A 20,077-nucleotide genomic window follows, 5' to 3' on the forward strand; every position below is an offset into this window, starting at 1 on the left:
TGGGAACGGGGGCATAGAGGGGGCTGCCATCACCCCCACAAAGGCACTGGGGAGCTCTTGTGCTTCGGACCTGCCATCGCTGCTGGAGGGGGATGGGCAGGGGGAAGGAGACACACACACACACACACACACACACACCCCCCGAGAGGCAGTGGGGCATCCTCCAGGCCCATGCAACATCGGGCCTCCCCGCCACACCGGTCCCCGATGGTGGCAACGAGCCGGCGCACAAAGCCCCTCGTGTGGTGACCCAGAGCAGTCTGCAGCAGCTGGATCAGTGTTTCCTAATCCAGCTCAAAGAGCTGCAGGCAGGACAGGATGAACCTTTGCGCTGCTGCTTCCCAGGCATTCTCAAAGATCAGTCGCAGCTCCTGTCGCAGCCACAGCAGCACGGGCTGGAGCAGAGCTGGGTCCTCTTGGAAGAGGAGTGCCCAGATGTGGGGATAGAGGCTGCCCACAGGAGCCCTGGGTACCAGCCCCGCAACTGCTGGCTGGGATGCTGCAGGGTGATGGGGATTGTGGATGGCTGGAACGGCCAGGAGCTCCTTCTTCCAGGTGGACAGCAACTGATGGTGCGGCCGCAGGTGGTGGGATGACACGCTCCTGAAAGTCATCATCCCCCGCACTGAGTGTAAGATGGAGTTCACCCTCCTTTTGCAGAGGGGGCACTTGGGCTTGCACTCAGCCCACTGCAGGATGCAGGTGTAACAAAATTGGTGGAGGCACGGCATCACGTAGCTGGCCTCCTCCCAGCTGTCCAGGCAGATGGGACAGTGGTTGTCCAGCTCCGCGGCCATGCTCCTCTCCACAGGCTGTGGTGGGATGGGGGGAGCTGGTGATGTCAAGCCGCTCCCTCTCACAGGCGCTGCAGCAGTGGGTGTCACGCTAGAAAAGAAAGAGAGGCCATGGTCATGGGCTGGCCCGGGAAGGGGTGGAAGTAATGTCCAGGTTCCCCCAAGAAGGAAACCCTCCCAGCTCCCCTGGGTGAGGTGTCCCCTCACAGCTCACCTCTGCTTCTGCGAGCGTGCCTGCTGGGTGCCCCGGCTGCCTGAACCTGGCAGGGCCGGGGAAAATCCTCCGGTGGCTCTGGGGTTGGGCACTGAGAGCTGCAACGAACAACTCCCCGAGCACGACACCAGCACCAAAGGCCTCGCTCGGCACTCCAAACCTTGCGACCGCGCTCAGCAGGCATGTGGGCACGAGCCGGCTGGGTGAGACTCGGTGCCCAAATTTAAGCAGTGAGGGACGCCAGGTCACAATCCATAGCTCAGGGATGTCATAGTCCATCGCTTGGAAACATCGCAGCTTATCCCGCAGCTACAACAAACCCCATCGCTCGGGGACATCACGATGGTCCATCCTCGCCCAGACCACTCGCCCCGGCAGCGCTGCAGCCCCAGTACACACCTCTGGGGTTACCGCAGTGCCACTGCCCCTTCCATCCCCCCCCGCTTTGTCTTCTGCTCGGCCTTGGTGTTTCATGCCTCAACGTGGCCTCGGCCGTGTCTTCCCAGGGCCCCATCAGGTCTCGCTGGCTGGGGCAGACATCTCCAGGCACGTGTAGCGAGAGGGTTCACAGAATCACAGAATCACAGAATCAACCAGGTTGGAAGAGACCTCAGGGATCATCGAGTCCAACCACTGCCCTGACACCACCACGTCAACTAGACCATGGCACTAAGTGCCATGTCCAGTCTTTTCTTAAACACATCCAGAGATTGTGACTCCACCACCTCCCTGTGCAGCCCATTCCAATGTCTAATAACCCTTTCTGAAAAGAAATTCTTCCTAATGTCCAACCTGAACCTCCCCTGGCGAAGCTTGAGGCTGTGTCCTCTTGTCCTATTGCTAGTTGGCCGGGAGAAGAGGCCAACTCCCACTTCACTACAACCTCCCTTCAGGTAGTTGTAGACTGCAATAAGGTCACCTCTGAGCCTCCTCTTCTCCAGGCTAAACAACCCCAGCTCCCTCAGACGTTCCTCGTAGGTCAGACCCTCCAGACCTTTCACCAGCTTGGTCGCCCTCCTCTGGACTCACTCCAACAGCTCAACCTCTTTCTTGAAGTGCGGGGCCCAGAACTGAACACAGTATTCAAGGTGCGGCCTCACCAGTGCTGAGTACAGAGGGACGATCACTTCCCTAGACCGGCTGGCTACACTATTCCTAATAGAGGACAGGATGCCATTGGCCTTCTTGGCCACCTGGGCACACTGCTGGCTCATGTTTAGCCGGCTGTTGATCAGCACCCCCCAGGTCTCTTTCGGCCAGGCCGCTTTCTAACCACTCTTCCCCCAGCCTGTAGCGCTGCATGGGGTTGTTGTGGCCGAAGTGTAAGACCCAGCACTTGTTCTTGTTGAACCTCATGCCGTTGGTCTCGACCCATCTATCTAACCTGTCCAGATCCCTCTGTAGGGCCTTCCTACCCTCCAGCAGATCGACACTCCCACCTGCTATTTGCACCAGCTACCGTGAGCACAGGAATCCTGGTGATAAGCTGGATATCAGAAATACACAACCTGCTGCCTGCAGAATTGACACTGCAGCTTGCAATGTGCTCTCTTACACTGGACTGTAGTTCTTGGTTTTGGGAGGGAGGGAAGATCCCTTCCAGCTAAGAGAGTTTGCTGTTCTCTAGAAGCTGAACTTTTTTCTCCCCAAGGTCGGCAGGTGGAGTGAACAATCTGCTCCCTGTTTTACATTTAAGCCTTCCACAACTCTGTAATTATTCCTTCTGCCCTAGCTGAATGGGTGGCTGAATGTTGAAATTTGGCTGGTAAGTCATGCATTTTAGTCACACATTCTAATGTGTGCTACAGCCACCTAAAAATCTGTACAGATCTCCTCTGAAAGATAGCACCCAGCATGCTTCTCAGTCATCTAATGAAGCAACATGCTGCCCCATTAACATTCGAACACTTGCTGTGGCAGTTCGCACGTGAATATCTGTGAATGCCTTGCTGAAAACGACAATGTACAAGGGAAGGGAAAAGTACAGAGCAGGGATGTGTGTGTGTGTGTGTGTGTTAGGGAGTGTCTAGACACAACAGTGTCATTCAGCTCAAGTCCTCTGAAGCAATCCAACACCTGTGCTTGCTAGCACAGGCCAGGCCACACCACCTTCCACTACAGCCATATAAAAATAACCTTGAGTGCCAAGAGCCACCACTTCAGGTCCAGCTGAACTTCAAAATGCCCAAGTCCCTCAGCAAAGGCTTTTAGGGATACTCAGACATGGAATAAAAAGGAGGCTCCTGGATAAATAATTATGGGAAGATAAGAAGCAGATGGTAGGAATAACTAGCAGATTTTCACACTGGAAGAAGCTGATGACTGTAGTTCTGCAGGCATGTGTGCTGGTAGCCGTGCTGTCCCATATGTTTAATAAGTACATGGAAACTGAGTGCTTGGTGATGTTTTAGAGCTTTCCAATACATTAATTAATTTGAAACAATGAAGACAAGGATCAGCTATGAAGCATTGCAGAAGAACCTTATGAGACTAAATACTGTAAGGAGATGCACATCAAGAATCAGTCATTTCTTTACATTAAGGTGCTGGGCTGTCATTTGTCCAGTACCACTTAGCAACTTGTATCTTGTGAATATAATAGATTGTTCCATGCAAGTGTCAGCTTAGTATTTGGTGACTGTCATGAAGACAAAGAGGACATTAGGAACGGAAAAATAAAAGAGAGAGAATAAACCAGAGAATATCCTTAAACTCCTGTAGAAATCCAGGATACATACACATGTTGAATACTGTGTGAAGTTCCGTTCCCCACACCTCTAAAAAAAAAAAAAAGGTGTAGCAGCATTGGAAGAGGTTTGGAGAAGAACATGGGGGTGAGAAGAAGTGTAAGACATGTTTCATACAGGGAACAACTAACTGGACTAATACCCTTCTGGCTGGAAAAGAGGCGGCCAAAGGGTGTTATGAAGTAGATATAGAGAGTCATGAATAGGGATTGACTGTTAGTCGCTTTCAATATGAAAACAACGGGACATTGCATGAAGCAACTAGTAGTAGCCAGGTTCAAAAGGACCAAAAGAAGTGCTCTTCATACAATGCACAATTAGCCTGTACAGTTCCTTGCTGCAGGAACTGCTGTGGATGCTGAAAGTTTACAGAGGTTCAAAAAACAAGTGGAACTAATGAATGGGAGAAGACTCCATCAGTGGCTATTAAATAACTGGTCCCAATTTTGCCTCGGGAAATCTGTAAAACGCGGCTTGTTGGAGGCTTGGAGAGTGTCCTGGGGAGAAGTCCTATGTGCTTGTCCTGTTCTTATCTCTCCTTCAGAAATCCTTTGTTGGCAACCGTCAAAGCAAAGATCATGGGCTAGACAGACCTTTGGTCTGAATCCACACTGCTGTTCATGTATTCTCATCTTCTACAGAACACATTGTCAGCCATTAGGCCCACCACCTTCAGCACTAGCCCTTCGAGTCCTCCTCTGCTCTGTTCAGGCAAGTGTCTGTGGAAAAACTGCTATAATACATCCTTCACCATCCATTACCGACTTTGAGCTCAGCTATTCATTCCCTTAGAAGCACTATACAGTTCCTTGGGATCAGTTGTCGCAAATCTCCTCAACACGTAGCTCTCTGCTGGTGCTATTAACCAGCATTTGATGCCCTTGACGCTTCAGCCTTCCTGTCTTCCTGGATGTACTATTTTTATCCCTCATCACCCTCAGTCTTGCCCTGCACACTTACAGCCTGAAATGCATAAGCGGTGGAGGAGAAAAACCTGGTATTCCTTGAGAAATAGCACAGTAACTTCAACATCAGTGGCAACAGAGGCAGACAGTCCCCTATGTGGTAGGGCCAGGCTGGCTGTATCTCATGAACACAGGACAAGATGTGGAAGTTTTTGGTCATAAATCTTCACTGCTATTTCTCATCTTTAATAGCTTCAGAGGTACATTTGGCCTCTTCATGATGGTTATCCCCCATAAATTTGTTGTGCCTCTTTGGAATAAGGCCTATCTTCCTGTCTGGCAGGTGTACCAAGGTGACTTTAGGATTTCTCAACATCTTGTTAAAAACCAGACAGATAAGCAAACAAAATCCTCCCCATTTTTGTGACTATTTTGCCCTTTTCATTTCAAAATGGACAGCCATTATCCTTCTGAATTACAGTGGCCCAGCTCGGATACTCCTGCTTTGGCAAAGCTCAGAGTTTAGGCAACCAAATTCTAGCAGGGTGGATAAGTAATATTTATTGAACTATTTTATTGATTTTTATTTGCTTGCTGCATGCTCTCCATCTGTGATTAGATTAGGTGCTCTGTTGAGTATATGTTCCTAATACAGGATGACATTGTTCCCAACTCTAAATAGCCTTCAGAAATAGCAAGAATGGTCCTGTAGGCAACACTGGATGTATCTCTTGTGACTCCTGACTTGGTACATCCTGTGTTTCTTTAGAACTCTAGTCTTCTTAAACAGGCGAATGTATTTATGGAGGACTTTCTTCAAGGGTGTAGACTAGAAGGGCGTAACTAGTAGCATGTGCCATGTCTTTAACTCATGGAAGAACTCATATTCTTCAGGAATCCTGCCTTTGATGCTGGCAGTAGGACCTACCTATTGGGTGCATTCATCAGGAATATCATTGCTCTCCTAGAGGATCAGATTGCCAGGTCCAGCTGAGCTGTGTTCAGGGTAGAAAGTGAGGGAGGACATGAAGGAAGCTGGTAGTCATCAGCTGACAGTATCCAGGTGACTGATATAATTCAGTGCATTTAGCAAAAAAAAAAAAAAAAAAAAATTACTTTTCATTTCTCCCTTCACAGGGTCACAGGATCCTGTTCAGACTGGTGGACACCTGGGGAGGTCTCCAGCCTCAGCCTCTGCCCAGAGCAGAGCCATTTTCTGGGTTCAGACGAGGCTGCTCAGGCCTTTACCCAGTCAGGGCATGAAACCCCCAAAGATGGAGTCAGCCTGGCCTCCTTGGGCTCTCCTCGTGGCTCCAGCCTGACCCGCTCATGTTTCAGCTTGTGCCTCTGCCTCTCGCCCTCCTGCCATGCACTGCCGTGAGGAGCCCCACTGTATCTCCTCCATCCCTCCCATCAGTGCCGGGGATGCTGTTGGGTGCCCCCAAAGCCTCCCCTCCTCCTGGCTGAACCAGCCTGGGTCCTGCAGCCTCTCAGTGGCCCTCTGCTGAACTCAGTCATGTTTATCAACTTCTTTTCCAGACTTGGTGCCCCAAAAATGTATGCACAACTGCAGAGAAGAGGTGAATAATCACCTCCCTTGATCTATGGTCTGGGACCCTGTTCATGCAGCCCAGGATGCCACTAGCCTTCTTTAGTGCCCGTGTCAAATGTCTGGACGTGTCAAAATACAGAAATCAGTGACAGGGCTTGTAAATAAAACAGAGAATTTTAACAGAAAGTCAGAGATGTGGAAACTGCATCTATTAACCATCTTTCCATTCCTCCCCGCCCCCAACAATTCCCCTTCCTTTCATTTTATAAAATTAAGTGTTATTTTAAATATTGGAACACTGCAGAAGACTGAAGGATAATACTTTATAAAAAATCTAAGTTTTTCAATTCACATGATTGAAAAATGGTTTGTCATAAATTTCAGACTTTGCCCACCCAGTTGTGTCTGTCCCTTCCAACTTGTGTTCTGCAATCAAGCCCTCGCAGATTGTTGATTTATTAGTGATTCAGCTAATTTCTTGTAAGTTAAGTTAAATTTTTGAAATAATTGTTATTCTTATGAGACAATAAATAATTATATTAGATGAGTGATTTATGTTAAACTAGGGTTCACAGATAAAGCTATGTTTTTTCCTTTTACTGCTTCTTTTTAAATGTGATCCAGCCATTCATCCCTTCTTTACATTGTCTTCCCCCTGATAAAATAAAATGACTAAGAAAAAAAAAGTGATTTGGATACCTAGTCTTTTTATTCTCATAAATCGAATATTTGCTCAAAGAGCCTCAGGATAGGTGAAATGTGGGACTAAAGAGGCTCTCAGGAAGTCATCTAGTTCATCCCGTTGTTCTGAAGCACAATTGAATATATTCTTTCTCATATCTTAGCTATTCTTTGATATCTCTGTGTTTCCATATTCTCCCTATAATCTGTTTCTGTGCTTAACAGCCTACAATGAAGTATTTTCCGCCATTACATAACTGCCTTGCTGTAAATTATATCAATTACTAATTGCCTTAACAAGGAAAGGAATTAATTGTGTCTTCTTCTTCTCAAGCTATTATACATTGGAAGGCTGTTCTTATGCTCTGTACAACCTTTTGTCTTCTAACCAGACAAACTTTATTACTCACACTTTTTCTTTATGCTGTATTTTCTTAACCTTTCTCATTCTTGTTCCACTTAATTCTTTGCAACTTATGTACCTCTTCCAGTTAAAGGCCTGCAAGCATCATTATCTCCTCTATCTTACCATAGCACAGAAAGACATTTACTATTTTTAATATAGGGTTGCATTTGGAATTCTTACTTGGTTTGAAGTCCACTGTAACCTTAGGTCATCCTCTGTTATTCTTCAATCCTTCCCCATTTTATGTGTGTGTATTTTGCTTTTTCACTTCGGATATTTAGGACTGCATTTATCTCTACTGCATTCCATTATTCTTGTAACTTTCCCCATTTATCAGATTTGTTTATTTATTTATCAGATTCTAGCCCTGCTCTTTAGACTACCTGCAAGCTATTTAGCTCAAAACTATATTCATGTCCTCTTCCTTTCACATCCAACTTGCTTACTGAAAACACTGAACACTACTTCCCCAAGCTAAACATCTGTGAGCTGATGCCTCTTCCTGTTTGATAGTGATGGCTGCAGTCTGTATTTGGGGGAGGGTTTCTATCTGCTGCATACATGCTTCACGGTAATTTCATTTAGACCATAGTTTCCCTAGTTTGCTTTTCATGGCCCTGTGGGACTGTGTTGCAGACTCATATAGTCAAAATGCAACTTCAACATCAAAATAATACAACAATGTTTACTGGTATGTTTTGCCTGTAAACTTACTACTTTCTTCCTCAGTTTCAAACATTCCTATCCAAAACTTCCAGCATTTTATAAATCCTACTGATATTGAGTTTGGAGAAAATAAAACACTTCCATATATCCTGAAATGCTGGAAGAAGTTCAATGTATTCATACCACTACATCATGTTCTTGATACCTTCTGTTTTGAAGTTTCAGGAGGTGGAGGAAAGGGTAGAGTAATGTTGACTTTTCTGGTTTAGTACTAGTCTGGCTTCCCTTTTCTTTTCTCTGTTGGATTTGATCTAAAGTAACTAAAAATCCAGCTGATAGGACAAGAGTGGTCCCTGCCATGTAGAAGCTTGCTCTGTAATCTCCAGCCATGTCCATGATCAGACCTGGAGAGAAACAAATGACAGCAACGTGATTGATGGAAAACAGGCTAATGTGAACTAGCTCAGCAGTGTGAACATACCCTCTGCATACCTGTCTTGCAGATTTTTACATCATGTGTGTGGAACACCACCTCATTATAGCATTTTAAAATCTGAAACACAATTCACATCTCATTTACTGTGCATATGTGAATCGCTAGTAGAACAAAATGCTGTACAGTTTGAAGCACTTTCCAATCTATAACATGGCAGACAATGAAGGTAATGGCAGGAAAAAACCCAAATCATGCATCTTTGTGTCTGAGTAGTCCCATGTTCTGTTGTGTAGCTGTAATCAGTTGCTGTAATTTGGACCATAGCTGTACAGTATGAGACAGTTTAAAGAATGAAAGGAGAGGCCTCTGCTGGAGACACGGTTGGAGAGGTTACCTGCAGTGTTATGGGCTTTGCTGTACATCATTTTACAAAGAGTCACAGATATTAAGAACAGAAAAGACCCCGGGTTTTAGGTAGCTTTACGCCAAACAAAAGACCTAATGCCATCGTGTACTGTACTAAAAAAAACAGTAGTATAGTAGTAGTACTGCAGTAGTATACATGGTAGTATTGGCTGCTCTGTGGGATTGATGGCAGGTTCATTTGTGGGCTGATGAGTGTTGCTTGCTTGGTCTCCCACTGGAAAGTTTGTCCGTATTTAGCGTACTCCCTAGCCCTTGTTCCAATATAATATCAGTGCTGTTAGGCAAAGGAAGTCTGAATCCAAATCTTTTAGATTTTACTCTTAGAGTAGGCAAGGAGAGCTCAAGAAGCACTTAGCGTTCCCTCCTCTTCCATATCTTCTTTTTACCTTACTGTATATACACAAAGGGGTCACACTAACCCCCCAGGTAATAAGTACTAGTGACCAGCCACTACATAACTGTCCTGATAACTACATATTATCTTTGTATTTTATTCAGATCTTCCCAACATACTTGAGATACTGTTCTGTCGCAAATTCTCTATAAATCTTCCTGGCTTTTAGATTTTTTCAAAAATTAATTAAAATGTTCCAGTGCTCAGTCTGACCCATTTGCAACCTTTTAGTGGTGTCATTACCACAAAAGTCACTGTAGTGCATGAGCAGTGGTCTTTTGATGAGGACTCAGATTTGCATTTTACAAGTCACATTGGGCATTTTTCTGCCATATTACTTTGTAAAATCCCTACAGCTTGCAGCTTGTTTGTCTTGCATTTTTCCAAGATGACTTTGTCTCATTGCCAGCCCATAAATCCATGTGCTCTCTTGTTGTCTGCTCTCTCTTCCCACTGTTTTTATGTGCTGTCTCCCCATTTGTTATATTGGTTAGCTCAAATGCTGTCTGAAAACAGCAGGCATCTCTGTGAATATTTCCTTGAGGTTCATATAGCCTAATGTTTCAAGCTGTTCAACTTCTGTAGAAACTCTCCCAACAATACCAGCATTTATGCAACATCACTAGTCTCAAATTTCAGTTTCTTCTCTGAAAGTATGGACCTGCTGCTTGTCCCAAAGGTACACTTTCATAGCAAGACAATGGGAGTCCATCAAGTGGGATTCTGCGGGATTCAGGAATCAAGAACACCACCATTCAAACCCTGCCGTTCTTCCCTGCTTTCATGTTGAACAGGTATCTCTAAAACCACAGAGAAGAGAGGGAGCAAGGTATTTTGGAGAGGAATTGACTGAAACTGACTCTTTGTTTTCATATAATTCTGGGTGCAGATACCCCTGAGCTAAAAAAAAGGGGAAATCTGGGCCTAGACACAGATTTTTTTTCTGTTTGGGTTACCATTCACCTTTCTTCTTGTAAACTGTATTTGGCAGAGTATCATCTTAACTTACCAGCAAGAGGAGGCCCCACAAAACCTCCAGTGCTTCGAATGAGCATGAAAAGCCCTAGAGCACTGTCAAAATCTGGCATGCCTACAACATCTGCTAGCGCTGTAATGTGAACGGCAACTGTCGTACCAAAGAAGAATCCATAGAAGCCAGTGAATATTGCCAATGACAGGTAATTGTTAGCCAGCGGCAACAGCATCAGGGAAGTACTGATCAGTGTAATTGTCATTGTCAGCAAATGAACAGTTTTGGTAATGTGGAGATTGGCATACCAGCCACATAGCAGTCTGCCTGCAAAGTCCACTATAGCCAAAATGGATAGCAGGGATGCAGTCCACGATTCATCTGTTCCCAGACTGTAACTCAGTGGAACTAAAAATAACGGAGGAACAAAAAAACTCATAGCAGCTAATATGCCAAAAATGGCATAAAGTACAAACTCCGGTCGCCTCACAAGCATCCAGTTGAAGGCTTTGTGTGTGATGGGAGACTTATCTTCTTTGTCTATTCTAGACGCACCATTGCCAGGTGGTGTCTCAGTTTCAGAATGGCTAGCATCAAGGAGGCAGCTGCTTGCCAGGGGTCGCATCAGTACTCCACAGACACAAATATTGAGTTGGATGCCACCTATGATCAAGAGGGCACCTTTCCATCCATATTGACTAATCAACCACTGGAAAAATGGCCCAAACGTGAATGCAAAGGCACATTCTCCAACACTGGCAATAGCATTGGCGAAAGCTCTTTTCTTGGAGAAATAATGGCTGACAATGCTAATGGCTGGTGTCCATGAAAAGGAAATCCCAAATCCTGAAAAACACCAATACAAATAGCACCAATTAGAAACTATTGAGTATTTTGTGAAGGTGGAAATTAAAGCAGTCAGTGCTCCTAAATTTGCAAATCTAAAAACTGGTAAAAGAAAAACGTTTTTGTTTTTTCTCATGCTAGCAGAAGCATGAGCTCAGCTGTACAGTATAAGACTGTATTTGTGGCATATGTTCCGTAAGAATAAGCTGTACGTTCCAGCCAAAAAGCAGAAGTATGAAGTATGAAGTATGAAGTACACATTATTATATTCTCACTGTGCTAAAAAAAAAAAAAAAAATGGTTTGACAAGTTTGCCACTGGGTGAGAAATCACATGGCCGTGTAGCTGAAACTAGACAGATCTCAGAGTGTCCATGCTGTCCTAATTAAGGCTGGTACTAAATCAGATTGCCAGGTCAAGCTGAGCTGTGTTCAGGGTAGAAAGTGAGGGACGACGTGAAGGAAGCAGGTGTATGAGCTGGCGGAAGTCATTGCTAGGCCACTCTCCATCATCTTTGCTAAGTCATGGGCAACAGGAGAGGTGCCTGAGGACTGGAGGAAAGCGAATGTCACTCCAGTCTTCAAAAAGGGCAGGAAGGAGGACCCGGGTAACTATAGACCGGTCAGCCTCACCTCCATCCCTGGAAAGGTGATGGAACAACTTGTTCTTGGTGCTGTCTCTAGGCACATCAAGGATAGGGGGATCATTAGGGGCACTCAGCATGGCTTCACCAACGGGAAGTCTTGCTCAACCAACTTGATAGCCTTTTATGAGGATGTTACCCGGTGGATAGATGATGGTAAAGCTGTGGATGTGGTCTATCTCGATTTCAGTAAAGCGTTTGACACGGTCTCCCACAGCATCCTCACAGCTAAACTGCGGAAGTGTGGTCTGGATGATCGGGTAGTGAGGTGGATTGTAAACTGGCTGAAGGAAAGAAGCCAGAGAGTAGTGGTCAGCGGGACAGAGTCCAGTGGGAGGTCTGTGTCTAGCGGAGTTCCGCAAGGGTCGGTTCTGGGACCAGTTCTATTCAATATATTCATTAATGACTTGGATGAGGGATTAGAGTGCGCTGTCAGCAAGTTCGCTGATGACACAAAACTGGGAGGAGTGGCTGAGATGCCGGAAGGCTGTGCAGCCATTCAGAGAGACCTGGACAGGCTGGAGAGTTGGGCGGGGAGAAATTTAATGAAATATAACAAGGGCAAGTGTAGAGTCTTGCATCTGGGCAAGAACAACCCCATGTACCAGTACAAGTTGGGGACAGAGCTGTTGGAGACCAGCGTAGGGGAAAGGGACCTGGGGGTCCTAGTGGACAGCAGGATGACCATGAGCCAGCAGTGTGCCCTTGTGGCCAAGAAGGCCAATGGCATCCTGGGGTGTATTAGAAGGGGTGTGGTCAGCAGGTCGAGAGAGGTTCTCCTCCCCCTCTACTCTGCCCTGGTGAGGCCGCATCTGGAGTATTGTGTCCAGTTCTGGGCCCCTCAGTTCAAGAAGGACAGGGAACTGCTAGAGAGAGTCCAGCGCAGAGCCACGAAGATGATTAAGGGAGTGGAACATCTCCCTTATGAGGAGAGGCTGAGGGAGCTGGGTCTCTTTAGCTTGGAGAAGAGGAGACTGAGGGGTGACCTCATTAATGTTTATAAATATGTAAAGGGCAAGTGTCAAGAGGATGGAGCCAGGCTCTTCTCAGTGACATCCCTTGACAGGACAAGGGGCAATGGGTGCAAGCTGGAGCACAGGAGGTTCCACTTAAATTTGAGGAAAAACTTCTTTACTGTAAGGGTGACTGAACACTGGAACAGGCTGCCCAGAGAGGTTGTGGAGTCTCCTTCTCTGGAGACATTCAAAACCCGCCTGGACGCGTTCTGTGTGATATGGTCTAGGCAATCCTGCTCTGGCAGGGGGATTGGACTAGATGATCTTTCGAGGTCCCTTCCAATCCCTAACATTCTGTGATTCTGTGATTCTGTGATTCTGTATCACCTCTATTTGCTCTTCATTTTCTTGCCTGACTGCTCTGAGCAGGCTTGAAACCTGCTCTAACTTACAGTGATTTTAATGGCTCCCTAGAAACTATTTGGCAGCCAGGGCTGCCAAAGGGCTCAAATTCCAGACATTTTTCTCGGGCATCCAGCATGGAACTGGGAATGGTTATTTTATTCCCTGCCAGCTTCGCTTCCTGTTCCAGGAAAATCTGCTAGCTGCTGGAGACAACTTTCTTGCCTGTTTTCACCTGGAGTAAGGGAAAGGATTTGAATCAACTGAGAGCCTGGGACTGTGTTCAAAACACAAGATTATTTGACAGACAGTACAAAACGTAGGCTCTCTATGTCCTTGTACTTCAGCACCCTTTAGGTTCTTTAAAGTTTCATAGAGCTCTTGGCTCTATGTAAAAAAAAATAAAACACTTTTCATTTTCTGGTTGCATGTAATTTGCAGGTGAAAATTACTAGCATCTAATTATTCGCCTTCTTTGTCATTGCAGGTTTCTAGCACAAAGTCTTACTTCCAGAGTGGGACAAGAGGGAAATTACCTTTAAAGAGGGTTGCTGGTTCTAGTTGCTCATAAAATCAAAACAGAAATCAGATTTGAAAACTCTGACCATTAGCAGCCTCAAATAAGGGCTCTGAGTTGCTGGTGAAAGAAATCCATGAAGCCATAAAGTCATACCCTGTAGGAAGCCAACGGTTCCATACATCCAGACCATGTTGAGCCCAAGAAATCCCAGTGCCATTCCTGAAAAAGCCAGGAGTCCTCCAGTGATCACAATAGCCCGATGAGTGTATCGTACACATAGTGTGCTGGCAACAGGGGCTGGATCAGCAGCAAAATAGGAGAAAGATAAACATATTAGGAACATTAAGCTGACCAACAGGACTGAATGATCAAATAAAGCATTTGGAGGAGAAATACCCTTATAATGCTTGTTTCAAACAGCCTGAATTCTGCTGGACAGGAGGGAGCAGTCAGGATTTTAAAATTGTATGCTTGCTGATAGGGAAATGACTGTCCCTGGGGCACAGATTTTAAAATATTTTCAAAATATGTGGACTTTTTTAAAGGGAACGGGCATTTCAGTACCTTTCTTGCAGAACAGTTCTACTGAGTTCCATGTAAGGATACAACCAGCAACATGACAGAAATTCGTGTAGTGTTTCAGCAGAAAGTGAAACCCTAGCCATAGAATCTCTAGGTTAATCTATAAAAATTGTATTATTGAGAGTGTATTATTGATATGGCTGGCATGAAAAATTTATGCAGAAAACTAATCTTTATCTTCTAGAGCGTTGCAAAATCATTTGTTCATGGAATTGCAAATGTTTTAAGAGGACCAAAATTCGAGGTTTATTTTGAGGGAATACTCTTCCAGAAAATTTGCAATTCATTTCTTAAATTTTTATTTCAGTGGTACAGTTTCTCTCAGCAGACTGCAGGAACACTTCAACACATGAGGACAAAGCTGCACCAAGTACAGATCTGACTTGGTGCAGCAATTCCAAAAACCAAAGCAGTGGTCTCGAGTCACTGTCTGGAAGCACCTGAAATTTTAGAGATATTTTTGCTTAATTAAGGATCAGCTATACTGCCTGGCTGTTTTTCCATCAGCACCACGGCCTTAAGATCAAGGCCATACCTGTCATGGGAAATCACTTCCTGTTGTGTGGGGATGGTAGCCGCTAGGTTAAGTTGGACTTGATGATCTTAAAGGTCTTTTCCAAGCAAAACAATTCTATGATTCTATGATAGTTTCAAAGCGCAAGTATGATTTATTTTAAATAACCATGGCCACTAGAGGGATCCCAAGTGACATCTGACACGAGCAGTTCTCGGTGGGGTTTCCTAGTGCAAACAGGGACTGAGGTCCCTGCAATTTATTAACATTCTGGAAATTGGAGTTCGGGGATAAAATGAAATTCGGTTAACAAGGACCTTATTAACTGAAATAAGTGGAGAGACAATGAGGAAAGGGCAGTCAGCAACAGAGGTTTTATAGTATTCTGTAGGGGCAGGTTGTTGTATGTGCACCTGTACATTCACCTGTGTTAAGGCAAGAATGAAGAGAATTTGGGTGCTAGGACAAGTGAAATGAACCTGGCAGAGAGATATTAATGCCTGCAAAATCTGCAGGACATACATTGTCTGACAGCAGGTAGCTGGCAGAAGTTATACAAACCCCAAAAGTCTCATCAGCATTGACAGCAGAAATACAATGATTTGACAAGCATGTAAAAAAGATACTGGAATTCAGTCATGGTGTGTAAGATGAAGTGGAAGTGATGAGACAGGATAAAGCATATAAAGTTGGGGAATCATACATATATTAACAAAAGAAGAGAAAAGTAGACTCAGGATAACAGGAGAGAACTATGGAGTGCTTAATGACAAGAGAAGGATCTGCAGCTCAAGCAGAAATACTACCGAAAAGCAATTTTTTTAAATAGAGAATGAGGAGAAGAAATTGACAGAAATTGAACAAGGGGTAGCAGGAGGAAGAAATAGGCTAGCCACAGAACTGGAAATGGAGAAGATAGCCAGCGTCCAGAGTCTGAAAGGATAAAGGGCAATACACAGAAAAGTTACAAACAATGGAAAGGGATGATAATCACAGTGCAAAGAGAAAGGTGATGGGAGATGTACATCAGTACCAAGAGAAGGCCTATGTGTGTGTGATGGGAAGCATCCTTGCTGTGGTAAATTGAACAGCCTGTTGCAGGTGCAAACCCCAAAAGTAGAAGCACGGGCTTTCCTTCCACACAAGATACAGAGCTGCTGTTGAAATCATCCAAATGGTAAAAATTAATCATTCACTGATTATCCTTCTTACTGAGCCAAATGACACTGAAGGTTTCCCAGAGGAACACATTAAGAAAGACTAAGCCAGGCCAGGAAAGATGCTTAAGGAACTGGAGGCTCAGATGATCTTCAGCAGAAAGTCTTCTGGTCACTATAAATGAAGCCAAGGCAGGAGAAGATAAGGAAAATGATCTAGTGACCCGAGACATTATGAACAGAAGGGTTTTGGAACGTTTGGCCATCAAGCTGCAGTCACTGAAAGAGGATTATTTGCATAGGATTTCAACAATTTCTGCTGAAAATTATAGTTGCTTTCTTTGAAGTAGGCCAGCCTCACACCTAGTTAAGCAAATACAGCTTTGCTGGTTTATACTGGATATTATTGTTTAATATGCTCTATCCTTGATACACGCTTATATAATGTAAATATATATTAAGAAAACCCAATCAAACGAAAAACTAACACTGGACTTTGAGTTCTTTTATCCTCCTATGTTGGCTTTTCTTTTCTCATTTAGTTCACGTACCTGAATGACAAAATAGTATCACAATAGGTCAGTGATAAGTCTAATTTGTAAACCACATTGATAGATTCCCATTTATTCATTTCTGCAGTCCATGAAATAGGTGGAAAAGCATGTTTTTCATTGATTTTACAATTAATTATTTCTGTCAGAATGAAAGAAGTTCTAAGACTGCAAATCAAGCACAAGGATAGCAGTTTACGGCACTGATAAATCTTTTCAACCCATGATTTGCTTTATCTTTTTACTTTGACTTTGAGTTACTCTTTTGGTCTTCTGAATAACCTTTCAAAGATCAGTTGCTCATGATCTTTGGAAGTATTGCAATTACAAACAATAATACCGATAGGTGTGCACGGAGTAGGATGCATATAATTATATAGTGTTTATATAATGAAGCGTCTTCACAAACAAAATTATGATAGCATTTATTACGTAAGGATACTTACCTACTGCAACTATGTATGTATATGAGAATATGTAGACTAGACTTCACTAATTCTGTACAGTTCCTGCCTGCATGTTGAAATCCTCATCACAATGGTGAAGGATCACCCAGTTTACACGGACACAAAGGAGTCTGCAAACCACTAAGTTAAGAGTCAAATGCAGTATGTTTGATATTTTTCCCTCCTTCGTTTGGTGAGGTGTGGTATTTGACTTGATCCCATAGCTCATTGCCTTTGACTGTGATAGTTCACTCTCCCGTTACTCTCTGTTTGTGTTGTCTTGTCTTCCTTATGCTCTCTATGAGTGAACAGCTTTCTTTTTATTTTTTAATTCCGTGAGCTTTCTGTTAGATCAATGACTTGGAATCATTCTAAGGTGGGAAAAGGAGAGCCAGGACTGGCAATACATGGAAAGAAGGGGGATGTTGGTGAAGATAAAAAGGAAAAATGGAGGGAAGGCAGGACTGAGAGTCACCATTTTGGCAGCAGATGGCTTGTCTGCTAGGCAGGGTCACGGTCATGGAATCATAGAATGTCCTGAGTTGGAAGGGACCTTCGAGGATCATCAAGTCCAACTCCTGTCCCAGCATAGGACAACCCCAGAATTCACACCACGTGTCTGAGGGCATTATCCAAATGCTTCTTGAATGCTGTCAGGCCTGGTGCCATGACTGCTTCCCTGGGGAGCCTGTTCCAGTGCTCCACCACCCTCTGGGTGAAGAACCTTTTCCTAATATCCAACCTAAATCTCCCCTGGCATATCTTCCTGCCATTCCCTCGAGTTCTGTCACTGGTCACCAGGGTGAAGAGGTCAACGCTTACTCCTCTACTTCCCCTTGTGAGGAAGTTGTAGACCGCAATGAGGTCTCCCCTCAGTCTTCTCTTCTCCAAGCTGAACAGACCCAGTGACTTCAGCTGCTCCTTGTACAGCTTCTCTAAACTCTTCACCATCTTTGTGGCTCTCTTCTGGACACTCTCTAGTATCTTCATATCCTTTTTATACTGTGGCGCCCAAAACTGCACACAGTACTCAAGGTGAGGCTGCACCAGTACAGAGCAGAGCGGGACAATCTCCTCCCTCCGCTGGCTAGCAATACTATGCTTTATGTACCCCAGTCCTTATATCTTAAAGTACTTTGAAAAAGTGACAGTCACTGTGAGATAGTGAACTTGCACAAACTGCCTTAAGAGGTTGAGCCAACAAGCTCTGCAGTTCTTGGGATTATCTCCAATGAGTTTGATTCAAAGCCTGTAGGAGAACTGAATCATGAGTCCAGGTACATGAAGTTCTTTAAGGCAGCCAGATTCCTGTGTATGTACAGAGTCCTTGTCCTGGTTTCATTGGGATTTTGTTTCAGTTTGTGGCCAGCCATGGTGATCAAGGCCCTTAGCAGTTAAATGCAGGGCAGCTGACCCAGGCTGGCCCACAGGTGTATTCTATATCATTAACATCATGTTCACTATAAAAGGGAGGGCTTGCTGGGGAGGGGTCAGCCTGGTTTTGCTCTCCTCTCTTCTAGCCTCCCTTTTTCTCACTGCCAATGATTGGCATTCCTGGAATGACATGCTGTGACTCTGTAGCTAAGTATACTTTTGTGTGTTTTGTGTTATTGTTGATAATGGTTTCTTTATTTTATTAAATATCTTTGATTTTAACCCACAGGTCTCCCTCTTTTTCCCAATTTGCTTCCTCAGCTAGGAAAGGGACATTGGGTGAGAGGAAAAACTGCTATTGTTTAGCCCTGGGTGCAGGCTAAATGAAAATGGTCCTCATTAACCCATTCCATGTCTGAGGCATGGATACATTTTTATGAGAGGAAACAAATGCCAACTTTCTGTAGAGACAGCAGAAGGAAATATTGTCCTTACATGTTTTCATTTTGTGGGAGCTTTTAAGGAAGCTCTTCAAAATTTCTTGAGTAGCTAAGACACTAAAACAAAGTCCTACTGGAGTACTTCTACCTACCTCCTAAATGAAAGACAGCAATAGTTACTGATGTGATCCAGGAAGTGGTGCTTGCAAGTTCATCAAAGTGCTGCTGGATTTCAACAAAGAACAGACAAAAAGTCTTGAGGACAGCAGCAGTGAGGCCCATCACCATGAAGGCTGACACTACCACAACCCATCCATAGCCACCATCGGGTGGATTGCTGTCTTTGAACTGCATCTCTTCTAATTCTCAGATCTTCTCTCAGGACTTTTGCTGGAATGGTAGTGACGGTGGTGATGATTTTTAACAGATCTGCAAATTAGTAGAAGGCCTAGTGTTAAAGAAATTAATTAAAAGATTCTAGGAATGACTTACAAAAGTAATTACCAAAGATTTCACCTTCCATGTGGCAAATACCAAAATTACTTTTAAAAACTAAAGAATTCAACTTGAAGGTATTGGCTATGGAATCCTCTCAACCTTCATGCCATCTATTAATCATTGCATAAGTTCCAGAGATGCTGCAAACCTCTTTTTTTCTGTTTGTGTTTTGTCTCTAAAATCCCATGTGAAGTGGCAACTTTGAAGAGTGGAAATGCATAAACTTAATACTAACTCTTGCTGTTGTTGTAAGCAATACTCTAATGCAGAATCATGACAATGATTTCTTAGTAATTCCAGTGGCAATAGGTCTTCTCCCTGTGTAAACGGGATGTGTGTAATCTCAAAAATGGTATTCAACATGAAACTGGGTGTTACTCTGGTCTCTGAGGAGTATATTAGGGAAGCAGTATTAGATAATGGTACTGGACATCTGAACACTACCTGTACACTGTGAAACTTTGGAGCTCCCTGTCACAGAATACTACAGATACTACATCTTTACATGGAAATGTTTGATAAATCTGTGATGTACAAAACTATTGAGGATTACCAAATGCTTAAAAATTGGTCCCTGGCTCAGGAAGTCTTCAAGCTGCAAGTAGGCAGAAACTGGGAAGTATCACTTTATGCTTAGTCTATTCTTAATCTTAAACATCCCCTTTTGGCCTGAACCAATATAGCCATTTTCATAGTGTGAGTAACTTGCAAGGAACACCACGTAAGAATTTCAGGGTCCTCAATATTTGAGCATTTATAAACATTCATGGCTCCAGCAGTGCAAAGTGTTTTTGGCAAAATGGGGCACATGCTTCCCTGTGGAGGCAGTTTAATAAGCAAGCACATATTAAATGCATAACTGAAAAAGCATATTTCCCCTTAGAAGTTTTGTGACAAACTTGGAGTAATCACGCAGTGCATGGAGGACATAGGATCTGGCTGAAGGAAGGAAACATT

The 20,077-nt window shown here is 44.2% G+C and overlaps 1 protein-coding gene across 1 annotated transcript; it reads right to left on the reverse strand.

The window, feature by feature from the left end:
- Positions 1 to 8,142: 8,142 nt before the first annotated feature.
- On the reverse strand, positions 8,143 to 18,976 carry LOC137676905 (monocarboxylate transporter 13-like). Its single transcript, XM_068424018.1, has 4 exons — positions 18,775 to 18,976; positions 13,712 to 13,855; positions 10,231 to 11,037; positions 8,143 to 8,369 (listed from the first exon to the last, which is right to left on the reverse strand). The coding sequence occupies exons 1-4, from the start codon at positions 18,974 to 18,976 to the stop codon at positions 8,143 to 8,145; spliced, it is 1,380 nt and encodes a 459-aa protein (XP_068280119.1).
- Between the last annotated feature and the right edge of the window lie 1,101 nt (positions 18,977 to 20,077).

The sequence above is a fragment of the Nyctibius grandis genome, chromosome Z, assembly GCF_013368605.1.
Source record: "Nyctibius grandis isolate bNycGra1 chromosome Z, bNycGra1.pri, whole genome shotgun sequence".
Lineage (NCBI taxonomy): Eukaryota > Metazoa > Chordata > Aves > Nyctibiiformes > Nyctibiidae > Nyctibius > Nyctibius grandis.

Bases quoted from the DNA above. Each gene is read 5' to 3' on its own strand.
- LOC137676905 (XM_068424018.1), bottom strand. From the start codon at position 18,976: ATGCAGTTCAAAGACAGCAATCCACCCGATGGTGGCTATGGATGGGTT. The intron at 13,856-18,774 runs GTAGGTAGAAGT...CTGCTGATCCAG, and splicing joins TGCTGTCTTTCATTTAGGAG to CCCCTGTTGCCAGCACACTA. The intron at 8,370-10,230 runs GTAAGTTAAGAT...GTTTCTCTCCAG, and splicing joins TGTGGGGCCTCCTCTTGCTG to GTCTGATCATGGACATGGCT.